General features: G+C 36.4%; 1 protein-coding gene across 1 annotated transcript in view; it reads left to right on the top strand.

The window, feature by feature from the left end:
* The first annotated feature begins 609 nt into the window (after window positions 1-609).
* The window catches only part of LOC114479063 (neurocan core protein-like), a 51437-nt gene continuing 24116 nt past the window's right edge, over window positions 610-27930 (top strand). The window contains exons 1-7 of the mRNA XM_028472517.1: window positions 610-848; window positions 19692-19768; window positions 22770-22973; window positions 23868-24050; window positions 25048-25222; window positions 26327-26454; window positions 27500-27784. Of these exons, the coding sequence (XP_028328318.1) occupies window positions 19699-19768; window positions 22770-22973; window positions 23868-24050; window positions 25048-25222; window positions 26327-26454; window positions 27500-27784 (1045 nt within the window). The 5' untranslated portion in view covers window positions 610-848; window positions 19692-19698. The remainder of the gene's footprint in view (window positions 849-19691; window positions 19769-22769; window positions 22974-23867; window positions 24051-25047; window positions 25223-26326; window positions 26455-27499; window positions 27785-27930) is intronic.

The following is a 27930-nucleotide window of genomic DNA, read 5'->3' as shown; positions in this document are numbered from 1 at the left end:
TGCAGTTTATTTTGTGTAATCTTTTAATCATTTTGTTTATGATGTCATTTGTGTTGGTTTTTGTGGTCATGTTTGTGTGTTTTTATTGTATTTTTTTTTTGTTTAGTTCTGTCATATTGTGTATTATTGGAGTCGTTTTAGTTTTTTTTTGCAATCATTTTGCATATTTTTCTTGAGATTTTGTGCTTTTTTCTTTCATTTTCTGTATTTTGCAATTAATTGCAATCACAGAAAAGTTTGCGATTAATGACATTTTTTTAATTGATTACCATCCCTAAAAATTAGCTATAAAATAAAGTATATCCTTACAGGTGATATTGTAATTTTTCTCTATCATTTCTATATATTGCCCAGCTCTAGGTCATATTCACTGTGTGTGAGGTTAACATGGTGCTCAGTTATGGGAGGGGTGACACTCAGACTGTCTCTGAGCTCATGAACAAATTGTAATTCCATCCACAGACATGGATCGACCTTTGAGCTTGTGTAGAAATCGGATTATTGACCCCCCCCCGTGGTTGGGGCGCTCCTCTCTCCTCTTTGTTCATCCCTCCCTCACTGCTGCTGTGAGGAGGAGGAGGAGGAGGAGGAGGAGGGTGAAGGTGCTGCTTCTCTCTGCGGCTGCTCAGATCCAGCTCATCAGCGTTTGAAAGCATGACGGGTGTGTGTGTGTGTGCTGCGGCTCAGTGACGAGAGGACGATGTTCATAGAGGAGTGAAGAAGAAGAAGAAGAAGAAGAAGATCTGCTGCTTCACTGCATCGTCCATCCCTGGAACTTTGGACACTAAAGGATCATCATCTCATACATTCCTGAGGATCATCTGATCAGTGGAGGAATAATACAAACGGTACGTGAACCCTTCACTCACTGTGTCAGTGTGTCATATCCTCATTCACACACACACGCACACACACACACACACACACTTTGTGAGTGAACACAAAAGCCTTCTGCACTTGTTCTGTGTCTTTATCTCATTCCTGATCAGATCGATACAGAAGCTTTATTGTCATTGAACTGATAAAAGAATAGTAGCAGGTGACCATCATACAGCAGAGAGATTCAGTTAAAATTGGAAATAAATAGTAATACATAAAGACAAAGACATAATATGCTCCTCTACAAATTCAACTTCAGCGTCTATTGTGTGGAAAAAGATGTGAAACATGAGCAAAAACCAAAGCGTATTTTTTATTTATTGAACATCTGTCAGAGTTAAATCCAGATGTGATCATTGCTTCACTATTAGGGCTGAGACAATGTGTAAAAATGCGTCCCGATCCAATATCGGTCCAATATTGGCAAATAATAAAATCTCAGATACAAGCAGTCAATTCTAGACTCGGCTGCAGCACGTCTATCCATCATTTCTGTGTTTTTATTGGATTTATTGACTGTATTTTATATATTATTTCATATATATATATATTTTATTTTGTCTGTAATTTATTGAACATCTGTCAGAGTAAAATCCAGATGTGAGATCTACAGAATCATTAGTGACCATTGCTTCACTATTAGGGCAGGGACAATGTGCTATTCAATATATATTCAATATCAATACCAGCAAAAAAACTGATTATAACTGCAAATAAAATCTCAGCAGTTAATTCCAGACTCTGCTGCAGCACTTTTATCCATCATTTCTTTGTTTTTATTGGATTTATTGCATTTACTTGTCAGGATATTCTTATTTATTTATTTTTTATTTTTTAAATTCATTTGTTGAACATTTTTCTGTATTCTTCTAAGATTCCACACGACAAAACATTGTTCTGTATCTCACAAGTTCACGAATGACGATTTTATCACAATACTTTGGTGAGGATTTGATATATATTGAGATTCAGTAGTAATGATTATTGTTTCATTTCCTTATTTTCCAAAAACAAAAGCTGAATCATACACTTTTAGAAACAATATACGAGTCCTAGTTCCAAAAACTGATATAATGAAATAATGCATTTTAAAAATAAATAAATTGTGACATGAGGGCACGCGGTGGCTTAGTGGTTGGCACGTCCACCTCACAGCAAGAAGGTCCTGGGTTCAAAGCCCTGGGGTGGACATTTGGGTCTTTATTGTGTGGAGTTTGCATGTTCTCCCCGTGCTGCGTGGGCTTCCTCCAGCTTCGTCTCTAAATTGCCTGTAGGAGTGAATGTGTGTGTGTGTGTTGCCCTGCGATGGACTGGTGCCCTGTCCAGGGTGTACCCCCTGCCTAGTGCCCAGTGTGAGCTGGAAATAGACACCGACGGACCCCCACGACCCTGAAAAACAGGAATAATCTGAAAATGGATGGGTAAATAGTGATATATTGTGCACGCAGTGATATGTTGATCCCAGATTTATTCACTAACGCTGTTGTTTGTTCTGTGAGTCTGGAGCTGATCAACCACATCCTGGTGTGTGTTTTATGAACGAGGTTCTGCTCTGAGACAAAACGAGTGCTTTCGTCTTTGAATATTAGAGTCTGAGTGGAGCCCACTTCACTGTGAAGGACTGGAGTCTTTTCTTCTTCCTGGGCCTTGTTAGTGTGGGTGTAAAGCAGGGGTGTAAACCTGTGTGTGTGTGTGTGTGTGTGTGGGGGGGGGAACCGGACTGTGGATGTAGATGTGTGTGTATGGGACTGAGAGAAGAGGAAGAAGAGCAGCTGCTGGGGGAGAGGAAGAGACAAGAATGTAGTAAAGTTTACTGTGTGTGTGTGTGTGTGTGTGTGTGTGTGTGTGTGTGTGTGTGTGTGTGTGTGTGTGTGTGTGTGTGTGTGTGTGTGTGTGTGTGTGTGTGTGTGTGTGTGTGTGTGTGTGTGTGTGTGTCAGTGGGTTAGTGGGACCACTTTGAGCGTTGTCATTGGGAAGAATGGGAACGTGTTTCTAAAACAGAGGATGAGCTCTGGTTCAGGGTTGGATTGGTCGATGATGTGAGACTCGCATCAGTTACTTTACATCAGTGAAACAATCAGAGATGATTAAACTCACCTGGGACGAACGTTTTAGGACAAAATGGAGCCAAAGTGATCAAGACTGTCATTGTATAAGGTCGTTTATTATTTAATAAAGGGGGGAGATTTTTGGGGTCCATCCATAAAGTCAGTAAAATGATGGTCCATTATACTATGAATCTGTGATAACCACATTTATTTATTTATCTGAATAATATCCACTGTTATCCAGGAACGTTTATTATTATTTGCTATAGTATATATAATCATCTTAAAGATGGAAATACTTGTTTTAATCAGAAATAAAATGGATTTAAAGTTAACCAAAATGGTGGAAAAGGTGGTGAAATGGGATTTTAAAAACCACAGGAATTGGTTAAAAGTTGCAAATTAGAGACAAAAACAGACAGAAAAAGTGGTAAAAAAAAATGGGTTCAAATTGTCTATATTGGCAATTAGTTTAAATTGGCAGATCCGGCATAACAAATCGAGAATGTGGTTAAATTGGCAAAAATAAGCACAAAATATCGTTAAATAGGTAAAAGTGACACTAATGGGTCAAACATATGCAGCATGGTGGGAAAGTGGTGGAAAGGGTTTCTAAGGGCTGAGAAGTGTCAGTGGGAGTATGTAACAAAAATGCATTAAAAGGAGCTAAAATATGGCAAGAAAAGGTGATGAAAATACGTTAAAATATGGCAAATTTGGTGTGTTGCAGAAAAATGGTAAAAATGGTAAAAATGGGCTCAATTGTTCAGAAACAACAAAAACAACAGTCGTGTGGAGAAAGGACCATTTATTAGGGCGAATAAAAGGGAGAGCTTTTATTGGGGTAATGTAATTTAAAAAGCATCAAGCTGTACTCCAGCTACTGTAGCCAGCCTGTGTTTAAAGTGGGGTACACTAACACTAACACACACAAAAAAACCCAGATTATCTTATTTTTAATCAGATTATCCTTTAAAATGATCCAGTGGTCTGAGGAGTGTTTATAGTGAATTTGTCCTGATTATCTGCTCAGGTCATAAATATTAACCTTCAATGTTTACGACCTTAACTCCTTGTGTGTGTGAAGAAAACTGACGAGTCATGACACATGATGCAGTGATTTGTGGAACAGGATGTAGCCAATCAGGAATAGGAGCTGACGTAGGCCCTGTTTACAGGTAAAAACACAAGTTTTGTAGCGTTTTTGTGTGTCTATTTACACGGCAACAGCGTTTTGGTGCTTGAACACTGAACTTTTTAAAAAGTGGCTCCAGAGTGGACGTTTTTCAAAACTATTACTAACTACTGGCTTCCTGTGTCACAGCCCTGCACACTGAGATTGAGGAACGCTGTTATTGTGGATTTAACTCCAACAAAGTGCTGTTTTTTTTATCACCATCACTTGGATCATTGGAGACGTATTTCATTCTGATGACATTCACAGTGTTGCGCTCCTACTTAGAGCTGCATATATTTGGCTTCATTTCTATCTTTGTAACACAGACTCTGGTTGGACTCGACTGCACGGTGAATGAACGGCCAGGACAGGTGATGTGTTTGGATTAGAGCGAGAAAGACGCACAAATGTTTGCTGAGGAGGTGAATGGAGGCTGTCCTCTGGTACATGAATAAATGATGATTAAAAAATGCATAAATGACTCATGGAGCTGTGTGTCACATATGTAGAGAGTTAGTGTTACACGTGTGTGTTGTGCAAGGACGTGAATAGTGTCGTCAGCAATGGGTTCAGGCTTAAAGAGAGATCAGCTTTATTCTGGTTCAGGTCTAACTCTGTTGGTCTGATTAAAGCTTCACTCCTACTGTGTTCAGAGGAAGTGTTTCTGCACATGCTCTTATTTTGGTGACTTGTAAAACCACACCTCCATCTATTGGCCTGGCATGATTACTACATGGTTTCTGATGTTTCCCGTGATCTCATGTAAACCGAGATCATTTTGAAATTGCTGCTGTGTGCATGAGGAACTTTTTGGAAACAAAAATGGAACCAGAAGCAAAACGTTGTTGTGTAAACAAGTCCTTACATACACGTAATGCTGCGTTCAAGGCAACTCGGAACAGTTGAAAATTCCGAGTTCAACGGCAGTACGTGGAAATATCTCCAACATGGCTGAACGCTATAAGATTATTTTTCCCACGACTTTTACCGATTAGGAACTCCGACTTTGAGTAGCGTTCAATGTCACTTTTTCAAAGTAGGAGGTTGGGAAATCCAGAGTTCCGAGTTGCTGGGTTTCATGTCAAAGCTGCGATAATCTGCTCTGAAATGGGGCGGGGCCAACAATTGTAAATATTTAATAGTTGTTCAATATTCACTACCAATACTCCCCGTGTGTGTGTGATGACTCGAGATGACTCCAGACTCATCACGTCGTGATTAGTGACGTGGAACCGAATGTAACCAATGAAGAAGCAGCTGACTGAGAAACACGTAATGCTGCTTTCAAGGCAACTCGGAACTCGGCATTTCCCAGTTGAAAATTCCAAGTTCAACCGAGTTGACCGCTAGAATATTAGATTATTTTCCCATGACTTTTAACAAGTAGGATCTCCGACTTCAGGTGGTGTTCAAGTCACTTTTTTCAAGTAGGAAGTCGGAAATCCCAATTTCTGAGTTGCGTGGGACGTTGTTATATTTGTTTGATCGCGTGTGATTTCTGTGTTGGAGGAAGATCTGTGACTAAAATGGTTCGATCCAAACTGTTTTGTCTGAGTTTTTTTTATATCTTCATTGTGAGTTTGTAAAGATGAAAACGTCTCTGCAGATTAAGGAACAGGCTGTGAGCACAGGTCACGCTTCACAGGCTGCTGGAATTATGATGAACTTCATTTTGGTTTTCAACATCTTATTCTTCTTCTTCTTCTTCTTCTTTCCTCGCTGACTCCGAAAAAAGCATCTCAAGCGGTTTTATTTTTGTATTTTGAGCAGAAACTGTGGTTGGAGATGGTTCTCTATGAGGAAAGTGCTCACCCTGATGTGTCACTTAGGGATTATAGCGTCCATTTCCTCCCTAATACAGTGTTAATAGCCAGCGGAATGGAGCTATATAAATGCAAATGAGCACCTGTGTGTATTGCTGCCTAGATACGATAAAATAAGTGTTACCTGTGAGCGAGTGGCGAGTGAATAAGTTTCCCCTGAAATGGGACGATCTGATGTGGATGTAGAGGGCAGGGTTTTAGTGTCCTGGATTTATCAACACGTGAACTACAAAAGGAACTAAAGTGTCATCTTATCATCAGTGGAAAGTATTTTCAACTCAGTCACGGATCTTTGGAGGAGAAAAAGACAAGAAATATGCACAAAATAACTGAAAAATCTACAAAAGTCACAAAAAATCTACAAAAGAGACTCAAAAAACAAACAAAAACGACAAAAATAGACACAAAATGACTCCGAAAACAACAAAAATAGACACAAAATAGGTTTTAAAAAAATATTCATGAAATGTCTCCAAAAACTTATGAATTTATGAAAAAATACCACAGACCCCATAAAAAATACAGAAAAGGACAACAAAAATCACCAAAAATACACAAAACTGACTCTTAAAACAAACAAACAAAATGACAAAAATACATAAAATGAATCCAAAACACATAAATTTATTGGAAATTACTAAAGATGGCATAAAAAAATACAGAAAAATTAAATATAACTAAAAAAAACGTGCAAAGTTCACTAAAAATACTAAAAAGTTTTAGTGTCCTAGATGTATCAACAATTTTTATATACAAACTAAGCCAAAGTGTATGAATATGAAGTTTATTATTCTTTGTGCCTTAAAGATTTAAATACTTATTTAAATCAGAAATAAAATGGGATAAATGGTGAAAAAGTAAAACATCGGAAAAAATACACAAAACGTGAGTAATACATGAAAAAGACTCCAAAAACACACAAAATGGGAAAAAAATACACAAAATGACAAAAAACAAAATACATTTATGGCAAAATATCAAACAGGATATAAAACATGCACAAATGCGCACAAAATAACTAAAAAATGTACAAAATGTCACCATTAAAACACAAAAATAATGCCAAAAACAAACAAAACGACAAAAATAGACACAATAGGAGAAAAAAAAATGATTAAATGACTCCAAAAACACACAAAATGGGAGAAAAGTACACACATTGACTCCAAAAAACATTAACATTTACGGAAAAATACCAAAGAGGACATAAAGAATACACAAACAAATGCACAAAATGTCACCAGAACTGTACAAAATGACTCCAAAAAAACAAACAAATACAGACACAAAATGGGTGAAAAATCACAAAATGACTAAAAAAAAACCTTTACATTTCGGTAAAATACCAGAGAGGACATGAAAAATACACAAATATCCACAAAATAACTAAAAAATATACAAAAGTCACCAAAAATACACAAACAACACCGTCGCTGATCTTTGGAGGAGGACGTTTCAGCACCGGACAGCTCCTGGACCTCAGAGTCCAGTTGTTCCACAGATGAACATCTGTCATCTCTACTAACCGTAAAGAGATTGGACGAATCAATCCATCAATCAACCCTCAGCCTTCAGTAGGGGGAGGGGCTACGGGGGCCAATCATTACAATTGTAGATGAGACTGAACGGCTGCTGCACAAAGAGAACGAGCTGTTTCTTTGTCTTTAGCCCTCGGCTCCAAACTGATGGAAGACAAATATTTGAAGAAGCACCGACGTCTGATTGGCTTCAGGAAGAAAAATTGCAATAATTCATAACGCTTTTTAACATCAGTGGAGGCCGACGCATTTGTATTAATGTCATAGTTTAATATCTTCCCGTCAGCACATTAGCCTCAAGGCTAGCTAACCATTTATTAAGCTAATGATGACTTGCTTCTCCACACATTTAAACCAGTGGTTCTCAACATTTTCAGCCCAAAACACACATAAATGTACGGAAAAATACCAGAGAGAACATAAAAACTACACAAATGTGCACAAAATAACACAAAAATACACAAAATGTCACCAAAAATCACACAAAATGATTCCAAAATAACACCGCGGTAACAAAAATGACAGAAAAATATACAAAACCACAGAAAACCATTAAAAAAAGACACAAAATGGGAAATTAAATTACACAAAATGAGTCCAGAAACACACTGTCATGACAAAATAATACAAAGATGACAGAATGAATGCTAAGCTATGTTTACTCATGTGACCCTTGTATCAAACAATATATTATTATTATTATCATACATATTTCTGGTTCTACAGTGAGGGACGTTTCCTCCTCTGCTCTAAAACACATTATTTCCTCTCTCCTGCACCTGATCCCTCTTTGCTTTGCCACGGCAGACTTTGGATCCTTCACCTTTGACCTCTGCCGTCTTTCTCACACAGATGGTGTCACACTCTGTCTAAGGCTAATGCTAACAACATGCTACTTCCACTTTTAACCTTTTTGAGTGCTTTTGTGTTTTTTTTTTTTTTCTCATTATTTGTTTTTTGTTTTTGGGGTCGTATTGTATATCTTTGTTGTCCTTTACCTGTTTTTTAAAAAATGTTGTGTGTTTTTGTCAGTAGCTTGTATTTTTTTGTCATTATTTTTATTATTTCTTTTGTGTATTTTGTCATCATTTTATCTGTATTTTTCATTCAATTAGAGCTTTTTTTGTTGTTCTTTTGAAGTCGTTTTGTGTTTTTGGACAAATTTATGTCTATAATTGTTGTCATTTTGTAAATTTTCAGATTTTTCTTGAATTTTGTGCATTTTTTTTGTGTGTTTTTGAAGTCATTTTGTGTATTTTCGGGTAATTTTGTCAGTTTTAGTTTTTGTGAGTCATTTGTGTTTTTGTAGGATTTCATGTGTATAATTGTTTGTAATTTGTGATTTTTTTCCATTTTTTTTTCTTTTTCTTATTGTTTTGTGTATTTTTGAATTATGATGTGTTTTTTGTAATTTTGTGTGTTTTATTGAAGTCGTTTGTGTATTTCTTGTCATTTTGTTTAAGTTTTTGGGTTTTCTTTCATTTGTTGTAATTTTGAAATTCTGAAGTAATTTTTATTGAAACGTATAGTTTTTTTTGTGTGTTTTCTGTGATTTTTGGTGTCATTACGTGAATTATTGTCCTCAAGTACAGTATATTTCTCTGTAATTTTGTAGGTTTCCCACGTCTGTGTTGGACCAACCTTTAAGAGCTACTGTAGTTGATAATGTTTCCATAATTTGTAACTTTTTCTTTACTTCTGATCTAAATCTAAGACTAAATGATGGACAGAAGAAATGATCAAATAAATTCACTGACACAGAAACAAAGTCACGACATCGTCAGAGCCTGAGGACAAAAAAAAAAAAAAAAATCACGTACATTTATCTTGAAGCGTAAATCTTTTCCAAAGAGTTTTGGAAACAATTTTCAAATAATAAGAAAACAAAACACATTTTACATCCCATCTAAAGAGAATGTGGTGAATACTGGACAAAACGTGCTCCTATTGTTCAACTTTATTTGTTTAAACGCACAAATAAATGCAAGAAATAATGAAGATATTTTATCGTTTGTCAAAGTTTCAGTTTGAATTGTTAGTGTTTAATATTTTATGTGATTTCATTTGAAAAAAGTGTGTCATTTAAAAACTGCTTGTGTTTATTTGTTCCTGAGCTCAGCTGCAGTTAAACCTCTGGATTCTATTTCCTCTGAAAGCTGCTACAATGAATAATGTGGCTCCACTATATGTTAATCAAATGCATTTAAATTGATTTTTTCCCCTTGTCGGATATGCCGTCACCTTATCTGACGTGAAACACACAAAGGCCGAGAATGAAGAGTGAGAACGAGAACACCTGAGATCCTACGGATGGATTTAAAGCAGCTGTGTCACCTTCTGATCAACCATTTATTTCCTCTGAATAATTATTTTAAAAGAACAGGAAAGATGTTTGTGTTATAACCTACTTTATATAAACTACAGACCCAGGTCAGGACACACACACTCTCACGTTGGTCTAGTTTGCTTCACTTCCCATGTTGCATTGCTTTGTGCTAAATTCCAGCTCGTCTCTTTTCCTCAGAGGGTTTCTGTGATGAATTGCCCTTGTCCTCATGTCTGTGCATGGATGGAGTTTGTAATCCTGAATAGAAGGAGTCCGTTCTGCATCTCAATCCAGAAGCAGGGCTTTATCTGATCGTATTATTTAAAAACAGCATACAATTTGAATAAAAATGGACCTACAATCTCAAAATTACAACAAATGAAGACAAAAAATAAAAGAAAAATACACAAAAAGACACTAAACAATCTAAACAAACAAAATGACAAGAAAATACACAAAATGACTTCAGAATTACAGAAATACACACTAAACAACAAACACCACGACTCCAAAAACGCACAAAAAACACAGAAATAGAAAAAAATCTAAAAATGATAAACGACAAATAAAGACATAAAACGACAACAATTAAACCCGAAATCTGCTCCAAAAACACAAAGTGAATAAAACATACAAAATAGCTCACAAAACTAATACTGACAAAATGACCAAAAAATACACAAAATGACTTGGAAAAACACACAAAACAACATCAAAAATGCACAAAAAAGACAAAATACTCAAATAACACAGAATGACACACAAACAAAATTAGAGATGAATAACGAAACAAAAACAGCCCCTGCTCCAAAACACACAAAACAACAACAAAAAACACAAAATTAGACAATAATCTAAAAATGAGGGAGAAATTTACAAAACAACGACCCCACAAAAAAACCCACACAAAATGACAATTAAACACAAAAATTGCTCCTAAAACACAAAATTAACAAAAATATACAAAGTGACTCACAACACGCAAAAATTAAACTTACAAAATTACTGGAAAATAAACAAAATGATTTCAAAAACACACAAAATGACAACAAAAAATACAAAATGAGATAAAAAGCTAAAAATGAGCGTCTGCTGATGTCTTTAATGTTTTCTTGACTCCTGCGTAATAATTCCAGCAAGTTCATTTTGAATAATATGTTAAGGTTTCATCTTTTCAGACAACTGTTTTTCAGCTTACGCCTCTGAAGAACACTGGCAGTTGACAGTCAAAACATGTCAGGAGATCAAAGTAAATTTCCTTTACGTGGCAAAGTGACATTTCTGCTGTTTTCACTTATTGAAAGTTGTGTGAAAACAATGGTGTGGGTTTATATTGTGACTGAAACACTCAGATACGGCTGAAATGTAATAGTTGGCAGATTAGCGGATCATTGTTTTCTATTTCAAAAATCATAATGGTATAAATGAGCTAAAAACACTTCTTTGGCACTATCTTTGCATTCTTACGGGGTTTCAGATCCCACAACGTTTTGATCAAAACCTTTCCGAAGTTCAAGTCACTTTGAGTCTAAAAGAAAAATTACGAGCAACAATTTCAACTTTACTCTTTCATTTCTGCGTAAATTCTCCCGTTTTATCAAATAAATCCCTTTGATTCATGGCCTACACTGTGACTTTATCAGTGTTTAAAATAATGAATTGCTTTTTATTGATTTGTAGTTTCTAAATAAAATAAGAGTTCAGTTTAATGTGATAATAATATAATAATATATAAATGAAATATTTCTTGTCTTCCGTTCCTGAATGACAAAATGAATCTTTGTTATTCCTTCCACACTCTTTAATGTTCTCGTACAACCTGAACTCTGATTTAACGTCTCCTTTAGTGCCTGCTTTTATTTTTATGTGGTCTTTACAATTAATTAGCGGAAGCTGCTACACCTGTTCAAACGTTCGTTTACTGCGACGTGTTCCTGTCACTACGTTGATGAAATGACCTTCCATTGACTCGTCTTTCCTCCTCATCGTCATCTTCTTCTTCCTCTCCACACTTTGTCTGTCACTTATCTGGAGCTGTTATTCAGTCGTTCACACTGCAGCAGTCCGAAGGTAATAGGGTTTTTTTTTTTTTTTTTAAAGATATGATTAAAGCAGAAGGAATAAGCCTTTACTCTCCTTTTCCCTCGACTCAGCAGCAAAAGAAAACGGGAGCGTTTTCCTCTGAAATGTGGTCACGTTTTACGTTTCTGTGTTTTTCTCATTTCATCACCTCAAGAAAACATGCAGAAGAACCGTAGGGTCATATTTTAGTCTGATATTTACTTTCTAGGTCAGAGACGGGACGCTTTAAACAGCGGGGGCCACAAAAAATGTGATTGTACCTGATCTGAGGGTCACATGACCATTCTGAGCATTAACACAAGAAAGGACAAAAGTTTTGTAATTTTTTTAGTTTATATTTCTTGTCATTTGTGTGTTTTGGAATCGTTTGTGTTTTTTCCTGTTATTTCTTAGATATTTATGATCATTTTATGTGTTTTTAGAGTCATTTAGTGTTTACTTTGGGGGCCCCATGTGGCCCCACATGGTTCCACGTGGCCCCCAGTTGCCCGTCTGCCCCACAATTTAAAACATTAAAGCTGCTACGCACGATAATTTTTTAAATTATATATAATCATGGTGTAGGCTTCGAAGATCAATGAATCCAACATCGTTTACTCCAAAAAAAAAAAAAAAAAAAAAAGCTGAAATTGCTGCTTGAAAGTTTTAATCTCCGCTGTAAACACTGTTGAAAAGTTAAGTGCATTGCATTGTGGGATGTGAACTGCTGTAGACAGATGCACAGAAGTGTTTTTCCTTCATTCTTTCTGTGATTTCTTATGTTTTTTCTCCCTACGAGGAGGACAGTCGTTGACTTAACTCCATTTTTGTTCTAGTTTGTTCCCAGTGTTCCCCTCATTCTGACACACGTTCAATTTTGGACAGATTCAGATCTTTCAGTGTAAACCCCCGAAATAAACATCCAATATCGTCTTGCCACAACTTTCAGTAAAAATATCCGATATGTGTTGGGAAGTCGGACACTGGGAGGGTGTTGCCACGTGCCTTTATGAAACCAAGAATATTTGAGTCAATTTTTGCTTATTTTTTACCCTTTTTTCTGCAACTACACCAAACTTGCCGCATTTTAACTTATTTTCATCACTTTTTCTTGCCACATCTTTGCAGCTTTCAATGCATTTTTGCTACATTACTCCCATTTTTGCCACTTCTCCATCAGATATTTTCAGCACTTATAAACACTTTCCACCACTTTTCCACCTAGTGTCACAAATGTTGACCCATTATTGTCACTTTTAACCTCTTTTCACCACATTTAATGCTTATTGTTTGCCAATTCAACCTGAAAAAAAGTCCCCAAATGGGATATCGACCCTAAAGTTGGCAGACCCTGGTAAATTGGACGGAGTGTGCCATTTCTAACACAGCCTCTGTGTCAGAATCTGGTGGAGAAACAAAACCGCAAACCCCCGACGATGCATTTTAATGTTTGGAGAAGTCATCCCAGCCCCAGGAATCACATGTATTTGATCCATGAGCAGTTTTCCCACCAGCTGCAGACGTGAGGTTTCTCTGAGCAGTGACGACCTCTTTGGGTCGCTGTCAGTCTCATACTCGGCTAAGAATGTGTCCCTTTCAGGCCACACGGTGGAAATGTGTCAGACGGACGTCAGCATTGAGACTTCTGCCTCTTTCTTTTCTCCTCTGAACACAACTGCTGGTTCTGGGAGTAAAGAGGAGCGATTTAGAGGGAGGCGTTCACAACATCTGACGTCTTCTACACAACAAAAGCAGCTTCCTGTTAGTATGCAGAGGCTGTGGTTGATGACCAGCGCTCTCTATGTACTAAATCCCCTCTGGTGAAACCTGTGAATGGATGCCTTCTATAGGCTTACAGTGTTTTATGTGCTATGGCCTCCATAGAGACTTGGTCCATGGTCTGAACTCTGGGCTCCTGCCAGTCTCAGGCTCAGCCTCCTGCTTACAACACTCTGGGCTCTTGGTTACGACACTCTGGGCTCCTGGTTACAACACTCTGGGTTCCTGGTAGCGACATTCTGGGCTCCTGGTTACAACACTCTGGGCTCCTGGTGTTGACACTCTGGGCTCTTGGTTACGACACTCTGGGTTCCTGGTTACAACACTCTGGGTTCCTGGTAGCGACATTCTGGGCTCCTGGTAACAACACTCTGGGCTCCTGGTAGCGACATTCTGGGCTCCTGGTTACAACACTCTGGGCTCCTGGGTGTTGACACTCTGGGCTCTTGGTTACGACACTCTGGGTTCCTGGTTACAACACTCTGGGTTCCTGGTAGCGACATTCTGGGCTCCTGGTAACAACACTCTGGGCTCCTGGTAGCGACATTCTGGGCTCCTAGTAACGACATTCTGGGCTCCTAGTAACGACACTCTGGGCTCCTGGTAACGACACTCTGGGCTCCTGGCTACAACACTCTGGGTTCCTGGTAGCGACACTCTGGGCTCTTGGTTACGACACTCTGGGTTCCTGGTAATGACACTCTGGGTTCCTGGTAGGACATTCTGGTGTTCCTGGTAGCGAACATTCTGGGTTCCTGGTTACAAACACTCTGGGTTCCTGGTAGCGACACTCTGGGTTCCTGGTAGCGACATTCTGGGTTCCTGGTAACGACACTCTGGGTTCCTGGTTACAACACTCTGGGCTCCTGGTTACAACACTCTGGGTTCCTGGTAACGACACTCTGGGTTCCTGGTAACAACACTCTGGGCTCCTGGTTACAACACTCTGGGTTCCTGGTAACAACACTCTGGGCTCCTGGTAGCGACACTCTGGGTTCCTGGTTATGTAACTCTGGGCAGAGCTGCTGAGAGTCTCGACCCTGTCCAACTTTCTCTCCAAGCTCTTGGAAACCATTCCGTCTCTTTCACCAATGGATCCAATGAGTCCAACAGTTTGACCCCAATCTGTCACAGCCCATCAGGTGCTGATAGGCCACAGTTAGACATGGGGGGCCTCCCAATGTGTTTCACCCCCCCCACCACAGGCCTCCTTTACTGGAGCTTTTAAACAGGAAAAAGCACAAAGCAAATAGTGTAATTAAAGTACGTTTAGGCAGCAGTGCTTTGTTAACACAGAGGAATGAATGTTCGTTACTCACACGCTTCGCTTTTATTTTGCTCAGCCTATCGATGAGCGTCTCATAAAGAGCTAAACTGCTGTTATGTAATCTTCTTTAGAAGACTCAGAGATGCTGTCGGCTCCAGACGCCGTTACCGTGGCGACTCCAGAAAGGCCTTTATTCACATCATTTTGTATTTATTCGTCATGTTTTCAGGTTTTTTTGTTTTTTGCCTGGTTCAGTTTAGACTTTTTGTTGGTTTTTAGTAAAGGTTTTGTTTTTAATTGTCTGTCATTCTTTGTGTATGTGTGAGTCATTGTGTAAGTATGTCATCCCGTTCCTTTGACGGGTGTCACCCTGCTAAATACTCACAGCTTTTAAAGCTGCTTTATCAGAAAAAGACAAAGTGTCGGCCTCATAGATGAATGATTCAAAGATTATTTGCTGGAATAAAAAGAGGTAAAATGGTTGAAATTGATGAACAATCTGAGCATTAACACAGGCAAGAACAAGAGTTTTTGTTTTGTTTTCTTATTTGTGTTTCTGTGCTTGTTGCTGTTTTTGTGTAATTTCACAGTCAGTTTGTGTTTATTCTCTTGTGATTTTGTGTGTTTTGGTCATTTATGTGTATTTCTTGTTTTGTTTTTGTGTTTTTCAGTTGTTTCTTGTGTATTTATTCTAATCCGTGTTTGAAGTCATTCAGTGTTTACTTTGGGGGCTGCACGTAGCCCCCCGTTGCCCTTCTCACCTATGATGACCTCCACTGTAAACACTCTTTTATTGACTTTGTTAGAAAAGTTTGGTGCATTGCATTGTGGGATGTGGAGTCCTGTAGACGGATGCGTAGAAGTTTTCTCCAGAAAAGGAGGACATTTCTGTGGTTTGTTCCCAGTATTCCCAACCAGATTAAGATTTTTCCAGTTAAGCTCCAAAACAAACAAACCACCATTTTTTTTTTTGCTGCAACTTTTAGTGAAAACCTCAGAAAAGTTTTTGTGGCAAACACAAGGAAACACAAATCACAGTATGAATGAACTTCCAAACATCACAAAATATTATCCAAAGATAGACTTTAAATCGTGGCAGATTCCATTACATTTTGAGCAGGATTTGAATCAATAAACTGACTCTGGGTCAGTTTAGAAATAGAGGAATCCCTTTCTTTCATTATTGGTGAAGATTAATTGATTACTATCTGGGTTTGTAATTGATCGACTCTTTGTGGTTTAACTTTAGCTGATGGAACTGTTTTGTCTCTGAAACACAATCAACCTGAATATGTTGAACGTTGCTGCTCCAGCTCTTTTCTCATGCGTCTAAAATAGACTCACGATCTCTAGTTGATGATACTCGAAGCGACACCAAGGTGCAGCTGATTAATAATGTAGAGCTATTTGTATTTAAAAGTCCCTTTTAGCTCTGCTGCTTCTCTTCTTCTTCTTCTTCTTCTTCTTCTTCTTCTTCTTCTTCTTCTTCTTCTTCTTCTTCTTCTTCTTCTTCTTCTTCGTTCTTCTCTCTTCTCTCTTCTCTCTTCTCTCTTCTCTCTTCTCTCTTTCTCTCTTCTCTCTTCCTCTTCTCTCTTCTCTTCTTCTTCTTCTCTCTTCTTCTTCTCTCCTTCTTCTTCTCTCTTCTTCTCTCCTTCTTCTTCTTCTCCTTCTTCTTCTCTCTTCTTCTTCTTCTTCTCTCTTCTCTTCTTCTCTCTTCTTCTTCTCTCTTCTTCTTCTTCTCTCTTCTTCTTCTTCTCTCTTCTTCTTCTTCTCTCTTCTTCTTCTCTCTTCTTCTTCTCTCTTCTTCTTCTTCTTCTCTCTTCTCTCTTCTCTTCAAACCAGTTTGACTAGAATAAAAAAAACTCAAGTCTTTGTCTTCAGTGTCTCCATTGAGCTGAAGAGCATGTGGGACCAAAACCAATCCTCTGTTAAAGTCTAAAGCTCATTTCCGATGTTTGTGAGGATTTTCCACTGGGCTGTCCAGGATTCAGACTCAGGTTTACCTCACGCCATCTCATGTTTTCATTTCTTTTATTGACTTTTATCAACTATGCATATTTTATTCTTGCAAAAACGCACAATAACACAAAAAAATATACAAATTGACAACAAAAATACACAAAATGACAGAAATGTAGACAAAACAACAACAAAACTACTGCAAATGACCTCAAAAACACACAGGGACGACTACAAATATACACACAAATATAAAAAAAAAAAAAAAAGATTAAAAATGATTAACAAACAGTGACAAAATCTCTGTTGTTTTTTGTATATTCGTCTGTTATTTGTGTATATTTGTAGTCGTCTTGTGTGTTTTTGGAGTACATTGTTGGAGTTTTGGTTTTGTTTTGTCTTTTTTTCTGTATTTTCTGTATTTTTGTTGTGGATTTGTATATTTTCTGTCTTATTGTGTGGTTTTCATGTTTTTTGTATAGTTTATTGTATATCTTCTGTCATATTGCTCATTTTTATTGTCTTAATGTGTATTTTTGTTGTCTATATGTATATTTTTGGTGTTCATGTGTATTTTTGTCAACATTGTGCTTTTTGTTGTCATTGTTTTGAGTGATTTTTGAGTGTTTGTAATTTTGGAGTATATATTTGTAGTACTGTGTGTTATTGGAGCCATTCGGTGTAGTTTTGTTATTGTTTTGTCTGTTTTTCTGTCGTTTCCTGTAAAGGGGACAGAATTCAAGCCTCCCAGACTCTGCACTCTCATTTTTTCACTTCATTAACAATGTATTTATGTATGTTTTTAGCTTTTCAAGTCAATGGCAGGGTTTATAAGATTCACATGTTGCTGGAGTTAACGTACACAAAGTACGTTGTTCTTTTCATCTCTATTTTTGTCTTTTTTGAACATTATTTCCTCTGGTGATACAGAAACACGATCTATCCTCTCCGTATAGGGTTGCCATGGATACAATCATTGGCTAAACTCCAGCTGTGTCTCCTCCAATGGATGGGGTTCAAAGGTCAACTGTATTTCAGTGAATGTCAATAGTTTACCGCATCTCTCAATCACATCACGGCACTTAAGCCTCAGTGTCTGAAACGCTGAGGACAGCTTCTGGCTCTGTGAGCACTTATTTTCTATTTGTTTTGACTTCCTGCTGCCAGTAAAATAACGACGCAGTGAAACCAGCCTGTCAGTCAAGAGTAGAGATTATTTTAGGGCATTCGGTGCATTTTTATGGATGTTATAGTGGTGATGAAGCAGGCGGCGATGAAACAGGAGAGAAAAATAGAGTTTTCTGCTGAGTCGTGGAAGGAAAGGTTCAATAACAATAGCTTTACTCGACAAAAGACCAAACCTACACTGTCCACCTACAGAAAATGAACTGCAGTGGGTTTACCTCTAATAACCTCATCCTTGGGCTCAATGAATTGTATCAGGAATGGTGCATTTATGCATTTCTGTTGTCCTTTTGTGTATTTTTCCTGTACAATATATGCTTTTTGAGTCATATTGTGTGTTTGTGTTGCCATTTTTCATTTTTGGAGTAATGTTTGTGTATTTTTGTTGTCGTTTTTTTTTTGTAATTTTGTTCTGAGCAATTTTGTGTATTACTGTTTTTTGTAGTTTTGTGTTTTTGTAATATTTTCCGCTTTTTTCTATTTTGCTGTATTTTCCTGCACTGTTGTAATTCTTTGTAATTTTTTTTTTTTTTTAATGTATTCTTGCACTCATTTTGTGTATTTTTCTGTCATTTTGTACATTTACTTTGGAGGATGCATAAAATTAAACCAAGGGTAGCATGTCTGTTTTCCTGTGTTCCTATGTCTGTTGTATACTGTACATTCAGAAATCACAGTTTTACTGCAAATGGGAATGTAAAGGTAAACATTTAGTTAAACAACCTGATTACTATTTGTATTGATTACTTCAGATTTCTAATAAGAATTGACATTTCCGTCTCTCTGATCACCCATTCAAGACAAATTTGGGATATTTTTTCTCAAACCATGCATGTGAGGATATAATCAGCATCAAATTTTAATTTTAGTTTTGAATTTTTGTATTTTTGCTGTTTTGTGTTTTTGAAATAATTTTTGTGTGTGCTCGTAGTAGTTTGTGTGTTTTTGGAGTAATTTGGTGTAGTTTTGCTGCTGTTTTGTTGATTTTTTTTCTGTAATGTGTGTTTTGTTGCCATTTGTCATTTTTGAAATAATCTTTCTATATTTTTCTATGTGTTTTTATTGTTATAATGTGTGTTTTTAGAGTAATTTTTTGTATTTTTATCTCAATTATTGTTTTTTTTTTGTCTTTTTCTTGTTGTTTTGTATGTTTTTCTGTCACATTGTTAATTTTTCTTATCCTGTATTTTTGAAGTAATTGTAAAGGTTTTGTTGTTGTTTTGTATACTTTTTCAGTCATATTGTGTATTTTTGTTGTCATGTTTTTTTGTCACAATTTCAAGGATTTTTATTGTTGTTTTGTGTATTTTTTATCTTATTGTGCTTTTCTTGTCATTTTGCACATTTGTCTGTTATTTGTGTGTATATTTGTAGTCGTCTTGTGTGTTTTCGGACTCTTTTGGTGTAGTTTTGTTTTGGTTTTGTCTATTTTTCTGTCATTTTTGGAGTAATATTGTACTTTTGTTTGTGGGCGGTTGTGTACGTTAGCTGCTAATGTTTTCTGTGTGTGTGTGTGTGCGTGTGTGCGTGTGTGTGTGTGTGTGTGTGTGTGTGTGTGTAGCGCTAATGTTTCCCTGTACAGCATAAAGCTTGGAGCAGCCCTGATATATGCTGATATATGATGCACTCTGTCTTTCTTCTCTCTGCAGGTTCACCATGGCCCTCTGGGCTTTGATGATGATGATGATGATGATGGTGATGATGATGATGCTCTCTTTGGGCTCGGGTGAGTTCACTGTTTACTGCTTCTTCATGTCCAGGTGCTGCAGAAATGAATCAACACATTTGGACGTAAACGCTGCATTCTGATGAGCTCAGCACATTAGTGGGTTTAATGGAGTGTGTGGGCGTGTGTTTGGAGGTGAAGAAGACGAAGACGAAGAAGGAAATAAACTGCTAATCTGAGGCTGTGTGCTGACATGGTCGAGAGGACTGAGCTGAAGCTCCTCTAAAAACAAGCTGATGTGAGATTAATCAGCCCATCTGTTCATTTCAAAATCTCATCAAAGCCTCGTTTCTCTGTTGGATTTATTTCACGTTTGGACCAAATGTTTAAGGTCTAGTTCATAACTGCACATTCATTTCCCACTGTAGCTTACACTTACATACATTTATCAGCATTTTTCCCTTTTAAAGTCTTTAGGGCTGCGACGATTCCTCGATGTCATCGAAAAGCTCGATACTGAAAAATATTGATGAATTTTCTTCTGTCCCAACGCCTTGTCTGTTTGTTTTTATTTATTTTAATTGATTTAATTTCATTTAATTTTATTTTTTTATTTTATTTTATTTTATTTTATTTTTATTTTATTTATTTTATTTTATTTTATTTATTTATTTTTTTATTAATATTAAATTTAATTTTTTATTAATTAAATTACCTTGCTTGCATTTGGCATCTTTATGTAATAAATAAATGAAATAAAATAATTAAAAAAAACAACTAGTGTTTCTTAAAAAAAAAAAAAAAAAAAAAAACACAAATTGGTTTATTATTAAGTAACCATTCTTATTTAATATCACATTATCTATTGTATTCTATTATATATTAAAAGTGACCAAAAATGGTGGAAAAGGTGGTGAAATGGGATTTTAAAAAGCACAGAATTTGGTTAAAAGTTGCAAATTAGAGTGGGCAAAAACAGACAGAAAAAGTGGTAAAAAAGTGTCTTTATTTGAACAATTAGTTTAAACTGGTAAATAATGGGCATGGCAAATCATGAATGTGGTGAAATTGGCAAAAATATTTATGAAATGTGGTGAAAAGTGGTGAAAGTGACAATAATGGGTCAAAAATAGGTGGAAAAGTGGTGGAAAGGGTTTAAAAGTGCTGAAAATGTCTTGGAAGTGGAAAATAATGTGTAGAAAAGGTATTGGGATGTGATGGAGAAATATCAGAAAAGGAATAATGTATTAATGCATTAAATGGAGCAAAAATATGACAAGAAAATGTGATGAAAATAGGTTCAAATATGCAAGTTTGGTGTAGATACAGAAAAAGGGTAAAAATAAGCAAAAATAGGCTCAAATTGTTAAAAAAAATAAATTAAAAAAAAGAAGATATTAAATATACAAATGGGGTCTTGGGGCCAATGTTGAGAACCCCTGCATTAGACAATAAATAAGATAAATATAACACAAATATACTGTATAATATATATAATTTATATCTGCACACATGCACATACATACACAGCTGCCCATAGTACATAGTACAGTATGTATGATGGGGAGCTGTCCTCAGCCTCTCAGACAGGAATAAATAAAACCAGGTCTGTTAATGACTGAGTGTGTTCTGTCTGTCACTTCCAGCCTCTTTTCTATTGTTCTGTGTGTCACGTCCATTCTACAGACGACACTTGACATCCAAACCTCTCAGATACTCACATTAGAACCAGCCTCAGCCCTGAGCTCACACCAGAATGAAGTGTGTATTCACCATGAACGCTGATCAATATAAACACAGATGGACAAAAACAATTCCAAATCCTGCTGCTGGATTCTGATCAAAGCTTTAATGCTGCTGCCCACACCTTTTCCTCTGATATGATATATTTTCACTGCTTTTTAACTAAAATTAGAAACACTTTCCTATTTTTGGGGTTGTTGGTTGTCCTTTAGTCTCCTCTGACTGAGCGCGTGCAGAACCAAGTCTAACCTTTATCTGAATGTGCTGAGGAAAGATAAGGTTCCACTAATAAATGATGCATACACAGGGAGAACATGAGTAGAGATCACATGGTGACCCCGAAATGTGAGAAAGCACCGTTCAAACTGTGATTGTTTCTGATCTGAGGGTCACATGATCAACATTTATGTCAGCGTTACAATATTGACCAATCACAGCATTAGGTTTTGTGTGTTTTTGGAGTAATTTTCTGTGTTTTCCATGAGTTTCTCTTGTTGTTTTGTGTATTTTTCTGTTGCTTTGTGTACTTTTCAAGTCACTTTGTTTGTTTCTTGTATAATTTTAGTCGTTGTTTATTTATTTATTTGCTTTGTGTAACGTTCAAGTTTTTTGTGTGTGTTGTTTTGGGCCTTTTCCATGTGTTTCTGTTGTTGTTTTATGTATTTTTCTGTTGCTGTGTACTTTTCAAGTCATTTTGTGTGTTTTTCTTGTTGTGTTGTGTATTTGTATTATCTAATTAACAGGATGAGGATACACTCATTTTGAATTAATTCTGTGTATTTTACAAACCTTTTTGTTGCTTATTTTTTTAGAGGCATTTGTCTGTTTTATGTAATTTTTATGTGTTTGAAGCAATTTTTGCATTTATTGGTTATCGTTTTAGTATTTTGTTGTTTTTTGTTTGTTTGTATTTTTTTTTTATAATTTTGTACGTTTTTTGGGGGCCACATATGGCCCCTAGGCCGCCAGTTGCCCACGTCTGTTAGACGTGACACATGGCGTCACGATACAGATAATATTACGCTGCAGTGATTCTACATTAATCTTTACATAAAATACAAGAAAACATTAAAATGTTGTTTATTTCATGTGATTTTGTGTCGATAGACACTTTAACTCCGACTGAAAGGAAACGCTGAATAAAAAGAACATAAATTAAAAGTTTAATGTCATTTAACGACAGGTTTTTTTGTTTGATCTGAACAAATAAATTGTCCTGTCCTCCCTAACTCCTTTACCCTTTAATTCCTCCTCCCTCAGGTGTAACACTGCCTTCTAGAACGATGAAATAACATTTTCTCCTGTCCTGTGTGTCCAGGTGAAGCCTCCTCTGTGGTGAACATGCGTCGGATCACTCATCCAACCGTCAATCAATCGTTGGCCGGCCAGGCCGTCCTCCCCTGTGTGTTCACCCTACAGTCAGCCTCCTCGGCCACGCCCCCTCACCTCCTGTGGTCCCGCAGCAGACCCTCAGCATCAGGACCAGATTCTCCTCAGGCGGAAATCATTCTCTCTGCAGACGGTGAGACGACATCCCCCAAACATCAAAGTCAGCATGAAGCTTTGAAAAGAAAGGGGGGAAACCAGTTAATAATCTACATCACCATGAGGTCAAACTGGGAACATTTATAGCACAGATGTTTATCACAGCAGGGCCACAAAAGTGAGATCCAAGGGCCACATTATGTATTTGGGTCATTTTGTAGATTTTCCTGCCATTTTGCTTTGTTGTTTTGTTTAATTTTCTGTATTTCTGTTGTGATTTTATATATTTTCCTTTTGTGTATTTGCCTGTAAATGTGTGTGTTTTTCCAGTCATTTTGTATATTTTTCTTGTTATTTTGTCAATTTCTGTTATTTTTGTGTATTTTTAGGCGAATCGTGCTACAATTGATATAGTTTTGTGTATTTCTGTTGTCATTTCATACATGTTTGTGTATTTTTGTTGTCTTTTTTGTATTGGTACATTTGTTATTTTTTTTCACTCTGTGTTTTCTTGTCATTTTATAAATTTCTCTGTTGTTTTTGTGTATCTTTAGTCGTCTTTTGCAACTTTCGGGTAATTTTATGTATTTCTGTCTTCATTTTATACATCTTTGTGTATTTTTTTGTCCTTATGTGTATTTGTCTGTAAGTTTGTATGTTTTTTGAGTCATTTTGTATATTTTTCTTGTTATTTTCTAAATTTATCTTTTATTTTTGTGTTGTTTTAGTAATTTTTTTAAACTTTTGGTTAATTTTATGTATTACTGTCATCATTTTATGCATTTTTTTTGTATTTGTGTTGTCTTTTTGTATATTTGTCTGTAATTATGTATGTTTTTTCATTTATTTTGTGTATCATTCTTGTCATTTTGTCAATTGTGCAACTTTTGGGTAATTTTGTGTGTTCCCGTTGTTTGTTTCTGTGCTACAGGTGACGTGATTAAGGTGAACAAGGCCTTCAGTGGGCGTGTGGTGCTGCTGGGATACGCTGCCAATCGTCTGAACGCCACCATGATGATCTCGAGTCTACGAACCAACGACTCAGGCACTTACCACTGTCAGGTTAAAGTGGGAAACGACTACGAGAGAGACACCGTACCTCTGCTGGTGTCTGGTAAGTGACTGATTCAACCTTTCTGCATCAATAAAAGAACGACTGGATTTTATTTTATGTTTGTAACAAAAGCCTTAAACCTCATCAGCATGAAAATGGTTGAGTGAACTGATTGTGTTTTTATGCTTTTTGCTCTTGGCGTGAGTTTTTTGATTAAAAAGGCTTTGAGTGGAATATTCTGTGTTTACGTGTGAAACTCCCAGTTTATGATTGATCAAAGAGGCTATAATCACATGTTTTTAGTTGTCTTGTGCAACTTTTGGTTAATTTTGTGTATTTCTGTTGTCATTTTATGTATTTTTGGGTATATTTTCTGGGTTTTTTTTTTGTGTATTTGCCTGTAATTTTGTGTGTTTTTCAATTATTTTGTGTAATTTTCTTGTCATTTTGTAAATTTCACTGTTAATTTTGTGTATTTTTAGTCAACTTGTGCAACTTTTGGGTAATTTTGACTATTTCTGTTGTCATTTTATGTATTTTTGTGTATTTTTGTTGTCCTTTTGTGTATTTATCTTGTCATTTTGAAAATTTCTGTTGTTTTTTTGTGTATTTTTAGTCGACGTGTGAAAGTGCAGCATAGTGAAGAGATTTACTACTTAAACTTGTGAGCTGCTTTCATGGCTCTAAGGGAAAACTCCAACAGGAAAGAAAGATATGAAGAGTTTCAGAATAAAAGACTGAAACGTTGCTGCACAAAAAGCAACGAGAATATTTTTTATAGACTGAACCTTTTTGCATCAATAAAAACAACTACTGGGTTTTATTTAATGTTTGTAACAAAACCCTTAAACCTCATCAGCATGAAAATGGTTGAGTGTGAATTTTGAACTGATTGTGTATTTATGCTTTTTGCTCTTGGTGTGAGTTTTTGATTAAAAAGGCTTTGGTTGAATATTCTGTGTTTCTGATTGAACCAAGAGGCTATAATTACATGTGCACTGGTTTGTGTGTGTGTGTGTGTGTGTGTGCGTGTGTGTGTGTGTGTGTGTGTGTGTAGGTGTGGTGTTCCACTACCAGGCTCCCAGCTCCCGTTACACTCTCTCATTCTCTGAGGCCCGTAAAGCGTGCCAGGAAAACTCGGCTCAGATAGCCACAGCGTCCCAGCTGTGGGCAGCGTTCCATGATGGTTTATCCAGCTGTGCAGCAGGATGGTTGGATGACCAGACCGTGAGGTGAGGAGGAACGTTAGCACGTCCACCAAAGAACTTTACAACTTAAAGTTCAACTTTGTGGTTAACTCGATTCAGCCTGACTAAGTTTAAGATGATATAACATCTCTGACCACGACTGAACTTCCCACAGATTCATGAAATTATTAGTTTTCAGTTTGACTGAACTGGTGTCAACTGGTGGTGGTATTTGTGAGTTTTTAGTCATTTTATGTATATTTTTTTTTTTTTATCATCTTCACAATTCTTGTTTTGTGTTTTTTTATTTTATATTGTGTGTTCTTGTTGTCATTGTGTATTGTTTTGTGTGTTTTTGAAGTCAATTTGTGTCATTTGGGGAAATGTGTTTTTGTGCTTGTTTGTGTCATTTTCCGTGTTTTTGTTGCTTAGTGTATTTTTCAGTCTTATTTTGTATAATTTTGTTTGCATTTTGTGTCTTTACAGACATTTTGTGTATTTTCTGTCATTTAGGGAAGTTTAGTTGTCATTTTGTGTTTTTTTTTAAGTCATTATTTTTTTATGAACATGTCGTTGTTTTGTGTTTTCAAAGTCAATGTTTTTTAGTCGTTATGTTTCATTCTCGTATTATTTTGTGTGTTTTTCTGTCATTTTCTGAATTTTTGTTTTTATTGTGCGTCTATACTCGTTTTCCGCATTTATTTTTGTTGTTTAGTGTACTTTTCTGTCATTTTGTATAGTTTTGTTGGAATTTTGTTTGTTTTTGGAATCATTTTGTGTATTCTTCTGTCATTTTATGCATTTTTTTTTTTTATTTTATGCATTTTTTGGGTGATTTTTATCATGCCAGGCTCAGCTTTAAGTTTTTAACTTAGAATAAAATAATTAATTCCTGTAGAAAAATGAACATTTTGTTGATAGAATTCCGACAGATTGGTTTTCTTCTTTTCTCCTAGAAATACATATATTTTATTGCTTTAGAATCATGCCTGTAATTGTCCTACAGTTAGTTGTTGTTGATTGTGTTTTAATTCCTTCTAACTGCTGCCCTTTCCGACACGGTGCAAATACGACGTCTTTTAAAAATGACATTTGAAATGTTGATGCAAAGACGACATTAAAAACATGTTGTGTTTTTTTTCTCCACAGATATTCCATCCAGTTTCCAGAGCTCGGTTGCTATGGACACCAGGAGTACTCAGCTGGAGTGAGGAATTATGGGAAGAGGGACCCCAACGAGCTCTTTGATGTTTACTGCTTTGCTAAAGAACTGGATGGTATTTACACACAAACACACACACACACACACACACAAAAAACCAAACCATTAGTATTAATACATGTGTTTCACATAGGAATCATATGCATTTATATGTTATTTAATGTGTAGAATTTCCTCAACACTTAAAATGACTCCAAAAACCAACAAAATGACAGAAAAATAACAAAAAAATGTAAAACAAAAAATGTTAAAATATAACCAACCAATTTACATAAGTTGAAGACAAATACACACACACAAAAATAACCACAAGATAAATGCACAAAGTGGCTACAAAAACACACATAACAAACCAAAATTCACAAAATAACAAAAATACACAGTGACTCCAAAGACATAAAAGATGGCTGCAAAAATGCACACAAAACGGCAACAAAAATTTACAAAATTACTCCATTAACACACAAAATGACATGTAAATACATACAAATGAAAAAAATATGACAGAAAAAATATACAGTCACTAGAAAAAGATACAAAACAACAACAAAAATCCACAAAATGACATGAAAGTACACAAAATGATTATAAAACAAACAAAATGACAAAGTGCATAAAATTACTTTTGAAAGATAGAAAACGACAACAAAAATACACAAAATGACCGCCAAAAACAAAATGACATAAAAATAGAAAAAATGATTCTAAAACACACAAAATGACATGAAATACACAACATTATTCCCAAAAACACACAAGATTGCATAAATTACATGAGATGATTTTAGAAAAAAACACAGAAAGTGACTCAAAAAATACACAAAAATCACTAAATTACATTTAACATACATACAAATGAAAGAAAAATATACAAAGTTACAACAAACAGGTACAAAACAATAACAAAAATACACAAACTGATAACAAAATACAAAAAATGACTTTTGAAAGTTAGAAAACAACAAGAAAAATACATAACATGGCTCCAAAGATACAGAAAAAAAAAACAATAAAAATACTACAAACAAAATGATGACAGAACTACACACAGTGACTCTATGTAGTTTCCTGTGTTAATGCTGTGGTTTGTGTGTCCTCAGGTGAAGTGTTCCATTCGTCGGTCCCAGGCAGACTGTCTCTGTCCTCAGCCTCAGACCGCTGTGTGTCCCTGGGGGGTCAGTTAGCCACTGTAGGACAGCTTTATTTAGCCTGGAGGGCGGGGCTTCACAGCTGTGCCCCCGGCTGGGTGTCAGATGGCAGCGTGCGCTTCCCCGTGACCTGGCCCCACCCAGAGTGTGGAGGGAACCAGGCCGGGGTCCGCACCGTCTTGCACAACGGCACTACGGACAACGGCACAGCGCTGTACGACGCCTACTGCTACAGAGGTATACGTCAGGAATTCAGGACGTTTGTTATTATTTGGACCATAGTGTATAGTCATTTTAAAGATGGAAATTCTTGTTTTAATCAGAAATAAAATGGGTTAAAAGTGACAAAAATGGTGGAAAAGGTGGTGAAGTGGGATTTTAAA

This window comes from Gouania willdenowi, chromosome 17 (genome assembly GCF_900634775.1).
Source record: "Gouania willdenowi chromosome 17, fGouWil2.1, whole genome shotgun sequence".
Classification (NCBI taxonomy): domain Eukaryota; kingdom Metazoa; phylum Chordata; class Actinopteri; order Blenniiformes; family Gobiesocidae; genus Gouania; species Gouania willdenowi.
The sequence above is the reverse complement of the archived record's forward strand: the minus strand, read 5'-3'. Positions and strand labels throughout refer to the sequence as shown.